The sequence below is a fragment of the Vicugna pacos genome, chromosome 22 (genome assembly GCF_048564905.1).
Source record: "Vicugna pacos chromosome 22, VicPac4, whole genome shotgun sequence".
NCBI classification, from domain to species: Eukaryota; Metazoa; Chordata; class Mammalia; order Artiodactyla; family Camelidae; genus Vicugna; species Vicugna pacos.
Genome location: NC_133008.1, coordinates 13,459,986 through 13,479,023, shown reverse-complemented (window position 1 = coordinate 13,479,023; position 19,038 = coordinate 13,459,986). Strand labels below are relative to the sequence as shown.

General features: G+C 42.8%; 1 protein-coding gene across 1 annotated transcript in view; it reads left to right on the top strand.

The window, feature by feature from the left end:
- The window catches only part of DOCK2 (dedicator of cytokinesis 2), a 371,024-nt gene that overhangs the window by 139,488 nt on the left and 212,498 nt on the right, over positions 1 to 19,038 (top strand). Inside the window, exon 27 of the mRNA XM_072947252.1 lies at positions 18,540 to 18,635. Coding sequence (XP_072803353.1) covers positions 18,540 to 18,635 — 96 coding nt within the window. The remainder of the gene's footprint in view (positions 1 to 18,539; positions 18,636 to 19,038) is intronic.

Sequence of the window (19,038 nt, the reverse complement as noted above, 5' to 3'; positions counted from 1 at the left end):
AGCATCTGGGTTATCATCCCCCTGCCGGTGTAATCGGGAGTACCCTGCTCTGTAGCTCTCCCTTCCCCATTGCCCGCCCTGCACAATGCCTGGCTCACGAAGCTATCTATTGCTGGAATGGACAAATGAATGAATATGACTCATCCCAATCAATGGCAGAGCCTGGTTTCCCCCTTGGATCTTCTGCTCTGAGTGCTAGGAGGGTGTGCTCCATGCTCTTACCTTCCTTTGATGTCAAGTGCAGGGATTAAACTAATCACACTCGTTTTGGAACATGTTATCCTCATTGGTCTGTGCAAGGCGCTGTCTTGTTTCGTGTGTGTGTGTGTGTGTGTGCGTGTGTGTTCCTTACCTTTATCCCTACCTCTCCCACCTGCTGTTGTGTTGAATACGCATGTGTGAGCTTGGGTGCATGTATTTTTTAACATGAATACACATGCGCACACACCTCTGTTCCTTCCTAACAGAGGATTAGACACTGACTGCAGGAGGGCATTGGCATCCTCAGTTCTGTTCGGGTCCCCGGGGTGGGGAAGGGACTGAGGTGTGCACAGGGAGTACTTTGCCTGGAGGGTGTTCCTGGTCCAGCACTGCCCCTGCCCTGCCCTGAGTGAAGGAAGCAGCCCTGCTGGTCTGTGCTTGGTGTCTTCCTGTGAAGTGCGTCCCCCACCCTTGGCCGCCCTGAGTTCTGGGCTCTCTTGAGAATCTCTGGAGAATCTCGGGCAGCCTGCCTGATGCAGGCTTGAAGGGAGGCTGACGCTGCCTCTTTGCATCACCATTTAGTTCCCGGGATCAACACCACTCTGCAAAGGCAGCAGGATTTTCTTCTATCCTATCTGCTGCCTTGTATTTCAAATAGAAGGCAGGGAGACAAGGCTTGCTGAAATCCATTTGTCTGTGGTGCATTCCAAACAGAGAGCAGCTCATTGAGCCCCAAACTTAACGTTGAAATAGATAAGAATCCTGTACCTTCTGCTGTGTCCAAAGCCATTTTCTTTTTACCCCTTGCTCTTCCTCTGCGTCCATGCATCCTTCCTAGGCCAACGCAATAACCTTACGATGTCATGGACAGCGGCCTACGGTACTTTCTTTCCTGGCACCTTTTTGCCTGCAAAGTGCTTTCTCATACCTCACAACTGTTTGTTGCTGGCCGCCACATGGCAAGATTAGTTTTATTATCCCCATTTTCCTGGTGAGGAAGCGAGCCTCAGAGAGAGGCTTGGTGACGTTCCTAATTAAGATCAGAGAGTTAGTAAAAGGCAGAGCCTGGAGCAAGTCACCCCGTCTCGCTCCTTTCACACACCACAGTGCTTTCCTTCCATCACTTCATTTACACTCTACACACTGAAGAGCACTTTACCAGCATTGTTTCCCTGGTGGAGGTAAGCGTGCAAGCTTTGAGGTGAGGCTGCATTCATGTAATCATCCCTCAAACACATAGAAATCCCCAGGTGTCCTACGAGAGATGCTGGGGCTTAGGGGTGAGCAGAGCTGGGGTGCATCCTAGCTCCTGGGGCTTGTTAGCTAGGGAGCCCTGGGGAGTCAGGTAATCCCTTGGTAAAAATGGGGTTGCTATTTCTCTGGGTCACAGGGTCACAGTAAACAAGGACATCTGTGAAAAACAGGCAGCACCGTACGTGGCATGTACTCTGCACTCAGTCCACGTGGCTTTGCTTCTTCCCTCGCGATTCCCCTTCCCCTGTGCGCCTCCCACTGCTCCAGGCTCCTTCTGAAACACTCTATGATTCTTTTAAAAACAGTTCAGGGCCAGGGGGCCTCCTGGGAGAATGGCAGACAGGTACTGAGCGTGGGGAGGATTCGGGACCCCGCTGGCACTGAAAGCATCCCTCAAGCTGGCCCTGGCGGCAAGCAGGTGCTTTGGAGCCCTCATGGACATCAAGAGAGGCTCGCCAAGAAGTAGCAGATGCTGCTGTTGGAGCAGGGCCATCGCCTGCAGGGCATCTGGACCTCATAAGCATTCCTGAAGGGACTGGAGAAAAGCGTCATCCTGCCGTTTCAGGGGCTCCCTTGGGGTGTTCCAGAACTTTGGGGCTCTGTATGGGGTAGTGTGCTGGAGCTGGCTCATACCAGCTCATGAGAACCAAGTGTTAAGTTTTTAGAAATTTTGTGAGGTATTTGTTAAATAACAGCCATCATGAAAATTTTATATAAATATCTATAATTAATAAACCATACTAAAACCAAAGTAATAAATAGATACTCAGAATGTATCACCTCCTAATTATCTTACTGTACTTTGTCCCCATCTGTGTGCTTGACGTAACTTCCGTCTGTTTTGTCCGTATGGTAGAAATACTGTTTAATGCTCTGCTGCTGCCCATCTCTTCCCAACTCTGTGTTCAGCGATGCCACGTTAGCAGCTTGAAATTGGCCATGAAGGGAGTACTCATACCACAAAACTGGCGAACGCTATATATCCAGATTTTAATTTTTTCCTTCCTGGAGAGACAGTTGATAAACTTTTACCAGCATCCCACTGCCTAGGACTCAAAGGAATTGCCCCCAAATGAGGAAACCCCACAGGCCCATGGGAGCTGCCTGTGCACGTCTTTTCTCCCCAGTGGCCCTGGATCTGCTGCTTCTAAAGATTCTCATGAGACTGGTCCAAGAGAAGATGCCCCAGGGATGCAGCAATTTAAAGACAAACTAAACACCCAACCGAGAGCAGAGATGAAGTATGTTTCACTTCCCATGACAGTTCTTACCGATTGGCAGTGGCTTCTTTTCTAGTAGGGGGAGAATTTTGAGGACTTATGTGGACCAGTGAGAAAGACAGCCCAGATTCCTGCGTCAGTGAGGGGCGGGGATGGTGACTCAGGTACCACAGATTTGCTGTGCCTCAACTGGATGTCTGCTCCACACGGCTGTGGGGAAGGCACATTTGACAGGGAGATTATTACCTTTCACATCAGTAGGTTTGGGATTTGGGGTCTTAAATAGGATTTAAAGATTATAAAAAGTTCATTTTTGATTGGACAAACGCCTCTGTAATCATTATTACAAGGAAGAACCACCAATGGATATACTAAATGTGATGGGCAAAGGTATGACAAAAAACAGGATATATGTGTAGTCTTAAAGTGTCTTCCCAAAGTATCCACTTCTCAGTGACACCAGGGAAGGCAGTAACTTGACAGTGGGGAAATCTGACAGGTACCACCTTAACCGAGTGATGAAAGGGAGCATCACCAGGAAGGACACGGGTCAGCATCCTGTGCCTCCTGAGAAGATGCACCGAGAAGGACCCGACACTGCTCTGGTGGGACATCCTGCCAGAATGGCACAGCCTCAGTCTCATAACGAGAAAATGTTCAACAACTGAGGGTTATCCTACAAAACAGCAGATGAGTTCTCTTCAAAACTTAAGGTCATGAAAGATGAGGAAATACTGAGGCCCCATCACAGAGTAGAGGGGACTTAGGAACCATGACAACTGAGTTCAGTATGGGATACTGAATTAGGTCATGGGCCAGAAAATAGGCGCTAGAAGGAGAAATGGCAAAATTAGAATAAGGTCTGCCATTTAGTTACCAGTATTATACCAGTGCAGACGTCCTGGTTTGGTAATTGTGCTTTGGTTAGGCTAGCATTAAGATGTTAACATCAAGGGAAGCTGGATGAAGCGCACGTAGGAATTTCCTGTACTATTTTTGAAACTTTTCTGCAGGTCTAACATTATTTCAAAATTTAAAAAAAAGATTAAGCTAATTTTTGAAGTATTTCAGGAATAATTTCTCACTTCCAAAGAGTACCTTTTGAGGATGAGCGGTTCCCCAAATTACACCTGTTCCAGTGTGAAGGGCTGCTGATAGAAAAGGTTTTTTTTTTTTCTCTGCTTTTTCAGTCAAAACAACAAAATCCACAGACAAATGATCAGCCTTACTAGAAGATTCCACCCTGTTAACTGTCCAGAGGTGGATGTAACCGCCCACTAAATGAGCAATTGAGTCATTACTTGACTAAGCCAACATCAGCGTGCGCTCACCCAGGACTAGACTCTGGGGACTGGAAATGTGGAGGAGAGTCCCTGCCCGTCCTGGTCATGAAGACCTCACCTCGCAGGCTGCAGCATTCCCTCGGGCTATTTGACAGTCCTGTCCATGCGGTAATCCCCAGGCCAGTGTTTGAGACTTGAACGTCACCTGATCTCTTCTTGGCAGGCGTGGCAAGTGGGTGGTTTGGCACAACTTACTGGCTGGTCTTTGGGTTGTTTCTTCTCAGGGGATCCACCTGGAAAATTAGAAGACAGTTTTTGTTGACGGTTGACTAGCACTCCCCCTAGTACAATGACTAATCCAACACATTCTGTTCCACCAGCACCAACGAGAAATACTTCTCAAGGTGTTCCTCAGTATTCCTCTATCTGCCATGAGCAAAGTTCAAAGGAGTTTGCCTGCAGTCAATCTACTACATCCTCTCAGCTCTCCCTCCCGACTGCCTTCCAGAGCCAGGACAAGGGTTAGGCAAGTGAAGCGTTTGCCTAGGGGTGGGGGCAGAGGGTAAGTGGGCACCGAAGCTTCAGTAATCAAGAAAGAAACAATGTCTCAATGCAATGTTATTTTTAAAAAATCAACATTTTGAGATTTCGTTCATCATGGATTTTTTGTATTAATTTTTATTTTTCTCAAATATGGCATTAAATTTGATTTGTCTTAGTGAGTTTTTTGACACCCTGGAATTTTGCCCTCTGGGCAGGTGCCTTGATCACCTTACTCTCTCACCTCAGTCCTGGCTCCTTCAATAGTCCTGTGTAGTCTTTTAATCAACGCTGGCCACCTGCATTGCCAGAGCTGGGCTCTGACCCATGAAATGGGCAAGCGTAGCAGCCTGCGAGAGTGAAGGAGGTAATTTCTGCTCACCCCACAAGACTGTGGAGGATGCAGTAGAAGATTTCTGTCTGTGGGGAGCCCTTGAATAAAAACACGAGTTGAAAGAAATACCCGTTTACACTAAACCGTCACTGGGCTGGCCACGTGTTTTCCAAAACAGCATTTCTTGCATAGTGTTTGAATTAAATCTCCCATTCACAGTTGGGACGCATGAGTTAAAACCTCACTCAGCAGCAGAAAAATGCAGCTAGGTTTGATACAGGCTACATTTACTGAGGGAACCATAACTTTGACTTGCTCAGCTGGTGTAGATGTAAATCCTTAAGTGAAATGTGTTAAGTGAGGAAAGAAATGCTCAGTTTTTGAAGATGCTTTTAATCCACGGCTCTGTCTGTAGTGCTCCAGCTGTCACAGGCAATCTGGGGGCTGCAACCCGGGAGTACACCAGGGAAGGTTCCAGAAAACCACCCAAGAGTTCTAGAATGGACATTTTCTCAGGGTGATTTTGGATAACATTAGTCTTAAAGATAAACACAATTGATTTAGCAGCCCAGATTAGAAAAGAAAATGTTTAATTCCAGCACAGTTTCTCCAAGCAACATAGCACGCTGAAGTTACCTTTCACTCTCCATCGTCTTTCCTTCTACCTGGGATGCAAACTCAACTTAGCTTTTCTCTCCATTTCCTATTGCTTTGAGCGGCATTCTGGGTTCTGGGGAGACCTGCCTCTGTCAATGCTTACTGTCCCACTAAGCTTTCCTGCTCCTTGCCCTTTCTTTGTCGTTTACCTGTTTCCTCCACCTGAAAAGCATCCTTTTTCTTCCTTCTCATCCTAAGGGGCTCTCATTGGTGGTCCACAGCCTGAATCTAGCCCAGAGATGTGCTCAGTTTGACTTGCCAAATTATTCACTAAAAGCCACAGTGCCACCACTTCCTGTTGTTTCCTGAGTGTCTGCATTCCCGCATTTCTGTTTCTGTCTCAGCCCTGGTGTCTCCACTGTGACTCCTGAGAGCCGAACCTTGCCTTCCCGTTGGGCCCAACCCAGTTCTCCTTCCATTAAGGAATCACCCCCGATTCTCTTTGCCCTATTGCCATCACTTTCCCTGTGGGATGCTGACAGCAGCTGTCTCATCACAGACCTTAGCACTTACTAGGCACAATGTCATGCTTGCTCTTGTCATATCAGGACTGTCTGGCATAGACTGAAGCTGTGCTAGCACTTTTTTGGTTGTTTTTCTTTTCCATGAAGGTGATGTCTTCCCACAGCACGAAACATTGACTAAGCACCTACTGTTTGTCAGGCACATTTTTAGGCATGAAGGTGGGGAGCAAAGGTGTTTAAGACAAAATGCTCCCTCACTTACCTCTGAGACCTATTTCGCAGTACTCCCCAGTTCCAGCCCTTGGCCTCAATCATCTGTTCATTTTCTGGAGCACACTTGTCCTGTGCCTTTCTCCTTAGTTAACACTCCTTCCACTGTTGCCAGGAACTCTCTCTGAATATCCAAATCAGAGCTATTTTAAATCCTGGCTTAATTCCTGTTATTTCTGACCCCATCCCTCTGTAACCCAGCACATTTCGAGGACATATATTCACGCCAGGCTCCCAGAATTTTGACATAGACTACCATTTACTGGAAGTGTTTCTTGTGTGGGTGTCCTGTATCTGGTGTGCAGACTCTGCATGGATAGGACTGGCCCAGCCTTACATCTTGTCTTATATTTCTACACTGCCCAGGCATAGTGCCAAATTCTGAGCAGATACTTAATAATTAATCTTTGTGGCTTGATTGACCCTCCCGTCTCCAATTAGTCTGCTTTCTAGAAATACATGCTGACACTAATTTTATTTTTTTAAACTCAGCAGAACCGAATGAGAAAGGCAAATCTGCTGCTGTTGCATTTAAACCTCATGTAACAAGCAGGTACTAACTTTGCGTATTGTTGTGCTTCCAGAGTTTTTTACCCATCAGTTAAGAATTCAGCATGCATTTTCCCATGGAAATAATGCAGAAGAATCACGGTGGTCAAATTTCCAGGCAAGACTGAGCATATTTAACATATAGTGTAACTTAACTCTGGACAGAGTAGAGACTCACGTTTACTTGTTTGCATTGCATGAATAGTTTACAGATACTGTGGGTAGTTCACCTTACCTGATGCTCGTTACATTTTGTTCACCTTTGAAGGGTCTGTTAAGCCTCATGGGTGCAAGGATGCATCTGTCTTGTTCACTGCCACATCCTTACATAGTACCTGGCACAGGTTGAGCAGTCAGAAAATACCTGTTGATTCTCATTGAGTTAAATTCTAGTTGAAAGATTGTGAACTTTGGAAGCACACAGATTCAAGTCCCGGCTTCACCACTAACTAAGTTGTGTGATCTTGGGGGACTTATATGTCCTCCCAGAGCCTCAGCTTACCTCTCCATAACATTTTGTTAGCCATGACTACCATGTCGATACTCAATGTAGGGTTCTTCTTTCTTTCTCTCTTACCCTGATGTAATCCCTCAAAAGTTATTTGATTAATTAATGAATTAATGATGTCTGCTCTTCGTGCCATATTGGTTGAGGCAATGGTGACAGGGAAGGTGATATTTGGTATTAGAGTCTCTCAGCGGTTTTTGGGAACATGAGAGTTCTATTTCCAGTTCTAGTTCTGACAGCCTGTGTGATCTGAGGCAGGTCACTCAAACATATCTGTGAAGGGGTGATGATGGACTTCAGTTATTTTCAAGCGTTTCCACTCAAGCATCTCTAACTTCAGGTGAATGAATATAAACTCTCAGTGTTCTGAGGATCTTGCCCAAACGTTGAATTTATTTGAATTCAGTCTTGTATTTTATCTTAATTATTCACGAATACTTTATTTTCTAATTCATGATAGATCCATGTTTTTAAAGTATTACTGTTATTTGAGAGTCACTCGTAAATGAATGTCCACTCTAAGCCAAACGCTGTGTCAGGGAATTTATACGCAGAAGTCAAACTCTTATCGTAATCCTGTGAGTAAACTCGTATCATGCCCCCATTACTGACGAGCCTACGAGCAGCAGAGCCAGAATTCAGTCTGTCTAAATCTAAACTATCCCCCTACGCCTCCTCAAGAGGTCAGTGAAAGCAGACTTCCCTTGGCCATCACATATATTAATAAAAAAATTCTATGCCATGTTAACCGGAAGAAGAAGAACATAAATTGTCTGCAAGCTGCAAGAGATTTTGCAGGCATATGAGGGCTTTGAAGGCATCATAGAAGAATAAGTTAGATGTGTTACAGGGCTGGATTATGGATATATTACATCTGCTTCTGGTAATAGTTCTGTTAATTCAATAAATAATGACTTTTTAAATTATTCTGCATTATTTAGAAATGTTATCTGAACGAATTAAGACATAGTTGATTTTGTTAGACATTATACTTTTTCCTATACATTTTTGTAAGGGATCAGAAATGTAGAAATGCAGGCAAAGCTGTTTTTTTTAATGTCCCCCTCTGGCTTGACAAGCATCACTGTGGCAAAGGGCAGAATGCCTCAAAGAACCATATGGAGAGGCCCTAGGTATCTGATAAGTAGGGTTTGAAAGTAACCACCGGGGAAAGTGGAGTAGTTGTGTGTGTGTGTGTGTGTGTGTGTGTGTGTGTGTGTGTGTGAGTAGAGTCTTTAGGGAACAGAAGGGATGCTTTCATATCTGGGGGCAAGGATTGACATGATTCAGGGAAGGTTGAAGAGTAGTTAACAGTCTTTCAAATGACCCCTGGAAGACTAAATATTTGTCTGTTCAAAACCTATTCTGAGAGACAAGTTACAACACCACATCCTCTTGGTTATACACTAAAATATGAAAGTAGAAGAGATGGTGCATATAAGGAAAAAGAAGGAAAGAAATTGCCAACATCTTTGCTTTTTGATAATAGATACATTAACACATCAATTATTTTGCATTGAACTCTAAATTGATAAGGTGTAAAGTAAATTTAGGCAAATCCATTCATCCATCTATTCATCCTTCCATCCATTTGTCCAACCACCCATCTGTCCACTGACACATTCCTCTCACATACATTGATGTACTTTGTGCTTACTCTGTGTCAAGCAGATAGTGCACTTTGGTCATTCAAAATTGAAATATGTGGTCCACTAGTTTTGAGAAGTATACAGTAGGTTTTGTGGGAACCCAAAAAGAACAACAAACCCTGCCTAGGATGAAGTGAGAATTTAGAGAGATTGAGTCAGAAAAGGCTTCCCGGAGGTGATGATTGAGCTGGGTTTGTTGACTGCTGAGTAGGAGATTGACAGGTGGCAAGGGAGAGGAGGGCATCTTAGACACAGGTAAAAATCTGCTCTAAAAGGTATTCTGGCTCCTCTCTGTGGGAACGATGAGCTGACCAGGGATGGCAGGGTTAAGGTCTGGGAGAAACAAAACTGCACCAAATCCAAAAGACTGAACTCCTTGAAGGAGCCATGCACAGTCCAAAGCTAAGGTGAGGTAAACTCTGCCTCACAAAGACATTGTGATTCTGGGAAGCTAAAATCACCCCAGAACTAGAAACATTGGGAGCAAAAGACTACTTGTAGATACTACACACTTTATCAGAAAGAAAAGTAATGCACTTCCAGGAATAAACATATTCATTTGGTTCAAGATGAATTGATTATACTAATCAGGTATGCTGGATTCTCACTGGCTGAGAATAAAAGGGGACTGAATGTTCAAAAGTAAGACTTCTTGCTTGCAGCTGGTCAGGGAAGGATCTGAGCCATGACCAAAACTCGGGGGCACTGAGTATATTATAGAGACTAGACAATAGTTGGCCTTTTTTTTTTTTTTAGCCACCAGAAACCGTAGATCAAATTGGAAAATTTGAAATAAATCAGAAAAATAAACTAGTTTTTCTTCTTTCAAATTTGTTGCAAATATATAGTTTGGTCAGAGAGAGACAGCAAGAGAGGAGGGAGCATGTAACTTAAATTTTCCAAAAAGAGTTGGCTGGGGATGATAGTAAATATTAGGTAAGTGATAGAACTTTAAAAAACATGTTGAAATCATCATTATAGTTAGGAAACAGTGAAGAGAATCACACATAGTTTATGGACATTAAAGCAGAGACACACAAACGCTGTGGAGCTCAGTGTGGGGAGAGAGTGAGAGAGAAGGAGAGGGGAGGTAGATTGAGCTCCAACTTCTCCAGATGAGGAGGATGCTCTGGTTCTAAGAGGCAGTGATTTTTATCAGCACCATGGAGAGCGGCACAAAGTCTGTATTGCCTTGTATTGCTTGTTCTTTACAGAGATGAGTTTCCAGGCAGAGTTTTAATTATATCCAATCTTAACTAAAAAAAAAAAAAAATTGATGTCTGTGTAACTGCACACATAGATCAAAGGACCCACATTCATTCCTCAGATTTACTGCTCTTTTCTGGACAATTCTCTTGCATTTAAGATTAGCCTACTTTCTTCACCCTTTCCCGTCAAGGCAAAAGACCTTCAAGGGTAAGATTTTAAAGCCTCCCGTTGGTAGTAATTTTCTCTCACATTTCTGGTATAATCGATCTCTAAGTTTGTTCGGTGAGCACGGGCTCTGAATTCTGGCTGAGACGCAGGATCCTCGGATGTTTCATGAGACCTCTCTCTGGGTTCAGTTTTGTGCCTACCTGACTGGGGAGGGATTTGTGGGGAGAGAGTCCATTAAAAGAAAATGTTTTAAAGAGGATGGTTTTGATTTGGGGAGACCCTGCGGAGGAAAGTAGATCAACCATCACTAAATGAACTGTCTGATATCTGTATTCGAGATATTTTCTCTGTGCAAAGGAGGGTACAAAATTGTGTATGTATTTTGATTCTTCTCTCCCCTTGTGTAAGAATCCCTCAGTCATTTGTGTGGGATCAAGCCATGTGGCCCATACGGTCGAGGAAGTCCATGCTCAGAAGCTTCCGGAGCCTACATTCTGATTCTGTCCCTTTATCTAAGACTCTCTCCTTACTCTCTACAGCACTTATCTGACACCAGTGTTAGCTTTCCTAATTAATTAAGTGAAATCCTCATCCCCTTAATAAAAACATGGTGATTACTTATTGTGTGTCAGGTATTTGTGCTAGGTGTTGAACTGGAAGTAATGACACAGTAATTCTGTCCTCAACGGTCTCAGAGATGATTCACAGTCTATGAGTTCAGCCATGAAAGGGGGTCAGGTAGGAGCTTATAGCCTAGTATTTTAATGCTCTCATTCAGGGCTACATTTGGACAGGAAAGAATTTGCCGTAAGCCAAAGAATGGCATTCTGTCTGTGAAACTTTAAATACCTGTAACAGATAGTTGAAGGCACGTTTGGGAAATCATTGGGGGTGGTGGAGAGTCATGCAGATTTGTACAGGAGCCTTCTCTGCCCGTGGCTGAAGCCATCCCAGGATTATGGATGAAGACTGGTGACAAAACGGAGGCATAAAGCAGAAGGAAACAGAGGAGAAATGCTAGCCTGCCAGTGGAGGGAGAGAAAGAGAGGAGGGCAGAAATGGAGGGAGGGAGGAGGCTCATTGGGTAATCAAGGCATAGAGAGAAGGAACTATATTTGAATGGCTTTCTGGATGAATAGTAGCAGATTTTTTCACCACCAGGTTTTTTTTTAACCGTTTCTTATCATATTCTTATGGCTGTATATTTTAAAACATATTCTCTCCTGAACAAGCAGTGTGTATTAAACATTAGGTAATTTATTTGTTCATTTTTTAAAAAGGTTAATTAAAAAAAAAGATTAATATACAAGCATCTTCAGAATTTTCTGACCAGCAGAGTTAATCAGGGTTTCTTCCTGGAGTTTATTTTATTCTTGTTAAAACAAGGAATCTTGATATTGAAATGAGCCAGTGTAACAACATTGAACATAAGTTAGTATACAATTTCGGTTAATTTTTAAAAAGTACTATGAATAGCTCACAGACTCCATTTTTATAGTGAAACCTTAAAGGAGCCCATTGCTGAAGGACCATTTGCAAATTTATCTTGCTTGTTACATTTGGATATTATAAACAATACAAAATCGCTGTAAATAGCCGTGTACACAACTCAGGAGTTTCGCAACCAAGAAGACATGGATTCAAATCCAGCTGCATCACTTACAATTCTGGGACTTTGGATAAGTTACATAAACCCCTGAATTTCCTTATCTGTAATCTGGGGGAAACCAGTGTCGTCGAGTGGTAAGATTTTTCTGGACTTAGATGAGCTGTTCATGTAAAGAACTTCTTGTAGTATCTGGCATATATTAAGTGCTCAATATATATTGAATAGTCATAATAATTAGATTAGAATGAGTCTTATCTTAAAATAGGGTGGTTCTTATCCTCCGGGTTTTTGTCGAGATGCAGTGAGATAATAAATACAGAGCACACAGCCCATTGCCTGGCACATAGTAGGAATTCAGCCAATGCTATTTGTGTTCTTTATCCATTTCTCCTTACACAATTCCCATAGATTCTTCCTGTTTTGAAGAACAAAACACAAAAGTAGAGCATCCCCAGGATACATCTTCATAAATGGCTCCACCCAGGCTCCATTCATCAGCATTAAGGTGTTGGACTCACAGCCCTTGGGAGGTTCTGTTTTTTCTGCCCTAATCTACAGATTAGAGGTTCCAGTACATTTTAATAAAAGCCCTCACAAAGCAACTTACAGGATCTGAATGAAAACATTTCCCTTTAAGCACAGTGGGATTTTTTTTTTTGGTTGGAGGTGATGGTTTTGTTATTTTATCAGTTGCCTTAAGTAAATTTTTTTTCACCTGCCATGAAATGGAAGTTAAAAGCTTCTGATAAATGGAATAAAATATTTCACAGTTGTGTCTTTTACAAAATTGTTAACCTGTGTGATTTTTGTAGTGCTTCTCTGTCTGCTGAGTAACGTTGACAGCAGCACTCCAGCGTGTGAGCACCGAGGCTCCGTGGCCACCCCAGGATGTGGGGTGGGAGCTGTCTGGGGTGGGGAGAGCCCTCCCCTATGAACACAGGGCTGCCTGCAGCACACTGCAGCCCCTGGTATATATCCACTCAGCCCTTTGTGATTATAATTTCTTGGATGTGTAGACTGACTTTCATTTTGTTCCAGTTGGGTAGTAATTCTATTTCCTTTATTATCATACACTATTATTGCAAAAATAGCCAACAAACCATAGCAAGTAAAATTATCCCCTTACCCTCATGCCTCTCCCTCTTCCCCCTGCTCAAGGGTATCACTCTTAATGGTTTGCCATTCATTTTTCCAGATCTTTTGGACATAACAAAATGTTTTTCAAAAATATAAATGGGCTTGTCTCATATGTGGCGCAGTGTAGTTTCTTTTTACTGATATATTAAGAGTATCTTTCCAAATCAAAATACAGCTATGCTCTCCTAATCCACTGTGTGGATAAACCATCGTTTATACAGTAGCATCCCTGATGTGGGATCATTCATCTTGCTTGCTGCATTGGAATATTATAAGCAGTACAATATGCTCTAAACAGCTGTGCCCACAAATGTTTGCCTTATTGTTTACTTTGGACACATTTGCAGAATGATTTATCATCTGCAAAATGCTGCCACATCCATTCATTTCTGTGATCCTAAAAGATGGAGGCAGTGACAGTTACAAGCCTGGACTCTGGAGTCAGACAAGCCTGGGTTGGAACTTGGATCAGCCTTTACACAGTGTGTGACCACAGCCAGAACCTCAGTTTCCTCGTCTGTAAACCTGGGATCATAGAAGTGGTTCCCTTATTTCACATAAGGGCTTGCAGAATTCCTTAAGGTAATAAGTGCATAACTTGCAGCAAAAGCTTAGAAAAAATATTAGCAATCAGTATTGGAAATAGCTACAGAGAATCATTAGATTCTCAATATAATTCTGATACCATGGGTGCCATTATGCCTGTATACAGATGAAGAAACTGAGGCTCGGAGATGTAAGACTGGTCAACACAAGGAAGGGAGAATTCTAGCAAGAAAGAGAGAGTGCAAAACAGGCCAACAGAAGGCGAGTGACTTGGAGGAAGCAGATCTGTGAAGCAAAGCAAACTTCTAGAAATAAGTGGAGAGAATTTTGAAAACTAGAGGAAGAGGCAATCACAAGTCAGGAAAAAGATAGTATCAAAAAAGTCATTCAAAGAACTGAAAGGAGTATCTCATTTTTACCCCCCAAATTGCTTTTTTTTTTCCTTTTGAGGAATGAAAAGTTGTACAAGAAGTGGGAATTGGTCATAGTTTACAAAATATTTTGAACACTGAATATTGATCAAATCGAAATTACACTATAGCTATGTGGGAAGAGGGCGAAATGGAAAGGATGCCTAATGGGGCAGAATAGAGAACGAGAGTGAAATCCTCGTCTTTTATGGTGGAGAGTTTACAGATAACACCAGAAAGAGGAAAACGTTTGTCTGAAAAGGGAACAGTACAAGCATATTATTGGCAACACCATCATAAATACCAAAATACTAATTACATCAGCTTAAAAGAAGTGGGGAAGTTTCTATGGTGAGAACATGAAAGGGGCTGCTATTTTGTTGTTTTGTTTTCTTTTTTTAATAAACCTTGGAGAATGTTTTAAAACTGTCTACATTTGTAACTTTGATAAAAATAAATTCATATCACTGCCATTGAAGTAGTCAACATCAGTTATGTAACATAGAGTCCTCAAATGGTTAAAAATCTCATCTTATGCAATTAAAGGGTGAGCATGTGTCAGAGTTTCATTTAATTAACTAGGGAACAAGCTGAACAATGAAAGAGCCAATACAAAAGTATTTAGGATTCTTGATTTTTTTGTGTGTGGGAGAAGAGATGCTTATATAAAATTGTCCTTAGATATAAGACAAAATTTCTACAGGTCAGTGGAACCTTTAGTGAACCCGCAAAAAAACAAACAAACAAAAAATCACATTCTGTCATTTTTTTTCTACAAGTTAACCTCCAAATTTATAGGGCTGTACTATTTCTGGATTCTAATCAGTTGTGAATGGTTGATCAAATAAATTTACATTTCCTGAGAGAGTAAGAGGACCTCCCCTCTCTCCCGCAATATGAGCTTATCAGAAATGCTCCATTAAAAAGCCATGCATCCTCATTTTGCTTTGTTTCCAAGTTTTGGTTCTTTTTCCTAAACACTTGCCATAAATATAACTTCAATAAAAATAAAACAGTGTTATTAAGTTCTAACTAGATGCTGTTGCGTACTGTCTGCTCCAACCTGAGGACTTCCTTCTTTGTTCAAAAGGAGTCTTGCATGAACTAAAGAGGTGTTAAAATATATCAGCAGCAAAGACAGGTATTTCTACTTGGTGTCAACACAATGGTTGAAAGAAAACTGAAAAAAAAGGGACACCTTTCATGTAATGTGATTCAAAGTTATGAAATGCCATGCCTGTGTATTGTTGCTTAAAATCATCTCATATGTGGTATGCTGTATTATAACTCTGGGAGTACTGTGGGAGAGGAGAGCAGTGCTTTTTAATGGCATTCTGCAAAGTCCTCGAGCTGGCATCCGGTCTAGGGTGAACCCAGAAGACGGGTTGCCCCCTACTCCTTCCAGCTCTCCTTTTACTGTTAGGCTTATGCATAAGATTTCATTTAAAGAAAGGACTCCAAGTGTTTTCCAGATTTCATAGCCTATACTTATTAAAAGAAAAAAAAAATCACTACGATTTGCAGTGTGTTTAGGTTGGATGGATGAATTTCTTTGCCAGGGCCATAATAGGAAGACTGACTTTGTCATTTCAATTACAAGCCACCGTTTAGTTCGTGCCCGGAAGACGCTTTTCTAGAGGTTCCCTTCACTTGCCTGGCACTGGAGCAATTAAAGGCGGGTGATTTGTGGCTGCATTTTTACTGCTTAGCACAGGTTTATCATCTTGAAAGTTTTCCATTTGCATATATGCTATCCATTCTTTGGGTGACATTTCGATATCATCCAGAGTCTGGATTATGCATTGCCTTGTACTGCACTTTCTGCTACGTGATTGGAATCTGCAAGCCGGACCCAAAGGCTGCTGCAGACCCAGGGGAACGTGCGTTGTGGCCACCACTAACTGAAGGCTTACTGTGTGCTGGTCCTTCATACTGAGGGCTTTCCCTGCATCACCTTATTTATTCCTCAACCCCAGTACTTTAAGGTTTCTATTGTTTGCCATATTTTGTAAATAAAGAAGCTGAAACTCAGAGAAGAAAGGTAATTTGCCCAAGGTCACCCGGCTCAAATGAGCAGAATTGAGATTCAAACTCAAGTCTGCTGTACAACCTCCAATACGGGGAGCTTTCAGAGTGAAATGAATTGAGTTTGACAGTTTTCCACTTTTAAATACCAAACTTCCTGAGCGGTCTAATTGCTGCTCTTTGGACTAAGAAGAAATGGCTATTTAAAAGAAGCAAGGGGCAAGAGGTTATGGGGAAAAGGGTTTTTATTATCTTTATTGGTAAAGGAAGAGATGTAATCGTGGGAAAAAGTGTCAAATGGATACTATCATATAAATTTGCAGTGGTCTTAGGCTGATGAAATTGCAAAGGAATGCAGAGAAAATAGGAGAGTAATGAAAAATAGCACCGAAGATTTCCTAAAAGGGAAAGAAAAGGTCAGAAGTCACGGAAGGCAGTCAGAAGTTGGCTCAGTTGAAGGCAGGGTCAACCAGAGATCTACGTTCATGTTCCAGGCAGCCCGAGTGAGTCTGGGTAAGGAGCAGACTCTGGAGCCAGACTGCTGGGTGTGAGTCCTTTTCCCTTGACTTTCTAGCTGGGTGACCCTGGACAAATTACTTAACCTCTCTGGGCTTCTGTTTCCTCATCTGAACAATGGAGATCATAATACTGCCCATCTTATTGTGAGAGGAGCTAAAATGTTTAGAAAGGTGCCAGGCATTTAGTAAGCACTCACTAAGTGTTAACTATTGTTATTACCGTGGGCATCACGTTCACATAATACAAGAAATAGGAGATTGTAAGTCAGTAAAAAGGCTCCAAGAGACTAAGGGGAAGGAAGTTAGGAGAGAAGTTCACTGGCAGCCAAGGAGCAAAAGGGGATGCTCTCTCGCCTGCCCCTGAGCATTAGGAGGAAAATGCCAGATGTGGGGAAAGGCTGGGTGGCTTAAATCTAGCAAGAGACTGAGGTCTGGCTGGACTTGATACAGTGTGAGAACTTGTTTCCATAAACATATACTCTGTTGGAAGCTCTGGTGAGCTCCACAGGGGATTAGCCAAAGTGCAGAAGAAGTGAATCTGGGGCAGAGAAACCAAGCAAGCTCTAGGTTATTTATCTTTGGATGCCAATAGTCATTGGTCGGGGAAGGCTTTTTTTTAATAAGCGCACCTTCTTTCATTTTCTTGCCTTCCCTCTCCCAACTGTGAATCCATTTTCCTTTCATTTGTTACATTAAGAGACAAACCACAGTTAAGTTGAATGCAGCAAAGGTTAATAAGGTGCTTATGAACAAGTGAGTGGTCATTTGCTTTTTCCGCCACCATTTATTTAGCACTTTCTTTATGCCAGGCTCTGGCTAGGTCCTGGAGACACGGGATGTTCTCAAATCCCAGCCTCCGTCTCTAGAGCTGCACAGTGTGTTGTGTCATGGTTCTTTAGCCATCAGGATGACCCACACAAAATGCAGGAATCACTGATACCCAGGCTCTATCTCAGACCTACAAAGTCTCCTGCAGTGGAATTAGGTGAGTGTATTTTTCCAGAATTGCATGTGTCATTTTTATGTTCACATCAACCTTGAAAGACTGGTGAGAAAACCTTCCACAGTTTATAGATGAGGAAGTTAGAACTCAGAGAGGTTAAGGGGATAAGTGAGGTCACACAGCTGGCAAGGGCCGAGTTGGAACTCAGACCGAGAGCTGCTGAATTTATAATCCCCAGACTGTTCCACTTGACCATGACCACTCTCCCAGGTATGCATGGAAGAAACTCTGTGGCTTAAGTCTGTATGGGTGAAAGGAACTGAGGATGTATGTGAGCATGCATGAGACTCTCGCCTACCACAGCATGTGCTCAGAAAGCATCGGCAAGTCCTACCCAAGGATCAGGGACTTGTATTTAAAGTGAATCCTATAAATGTTACAATCTGGTTCATTGTGGATTTCTTCCAAGGTAGATAATGCAGCTTCTACTGCACAAGCTCTCTAATAGTTAAGAGTTTCCATTATATAACTCCAGTCCCAGGCTCCAGAAACGCTGCCTCCTTTATTTGTCCCTCCAGCCTAAGGGTGATAGTAGCTGCCTGCTGTTGCTAATCCCTAAGTTACCTTGCTTGGTGTCTCAGCCTTTTCATCACTTGTATAACCAATTTCCTGCACTGAATTCCCTCCTTATTCCAGGTTAGATTCTGACTGTTACACGGATGAAGAAACCAAGGTTCAGAGAAGTTAGGTGTAGCTCAGCCAATATAACACAATAATTCTTGACAGAGTTAGTATTTTAAACCATAAGTTTCTAATTTCAGAGCTTAAGTTCTTACCCTTCGACTTAAATTTAAGGTGATTGGTGACATTCCTGGTGCCCAAAGCCAGGTGGTGATGGCGATGGAGATGGATGCTGATGGTGGTGATGATGATGGTGGTGGTGGTCTTGGTGATCACCGTGTTTGAACACTGCTGCCTGTCCTTTAGAAGAGATGTGCAGACCAGTGTCCTGGTTATCACACAGATGTCTCTGATTGTGTTGCAGGCCTTCACCTACCACCACATCCAAGAAATCATGGTCCAGCTGCTTCGCACAGTGAACCGGACGGTCATCACGATGGGGCGAGATCACATCCTGATTGTGAGTAGATGTTTTCCTCTTGTCAAATATTTCAAGCTGTTTGGGGTCAAAGAATGAATTTTCGGGAACAGCTGGTCACGTCAGACACCCAGCACCAATCGTTGCTTTGTTTTGGAGAACAAGGGTCAGATTTTTCCCATGCGGGTTTGGGAGAACGTGAGAGTTCATTCAGGTTGCTGAAATGAAATTAGACTTAGGGCTTGTGTACCAAGATGCGCGTTCCAGATGAGGGGAGCCTCTCTGAGCCTCACCTCCCTCATCTCTCAACAGTGGAAGTCTCTCTCACCAGAGAGAGGACTTCTGTGAGACCTGTCCTATCATGTCACTCCTATGTTCAAACTCACTGCTGGCTTTCCATCTCACTCCAAAAAGAACCTCTCCATCCTCTTTCAATCTCTACACC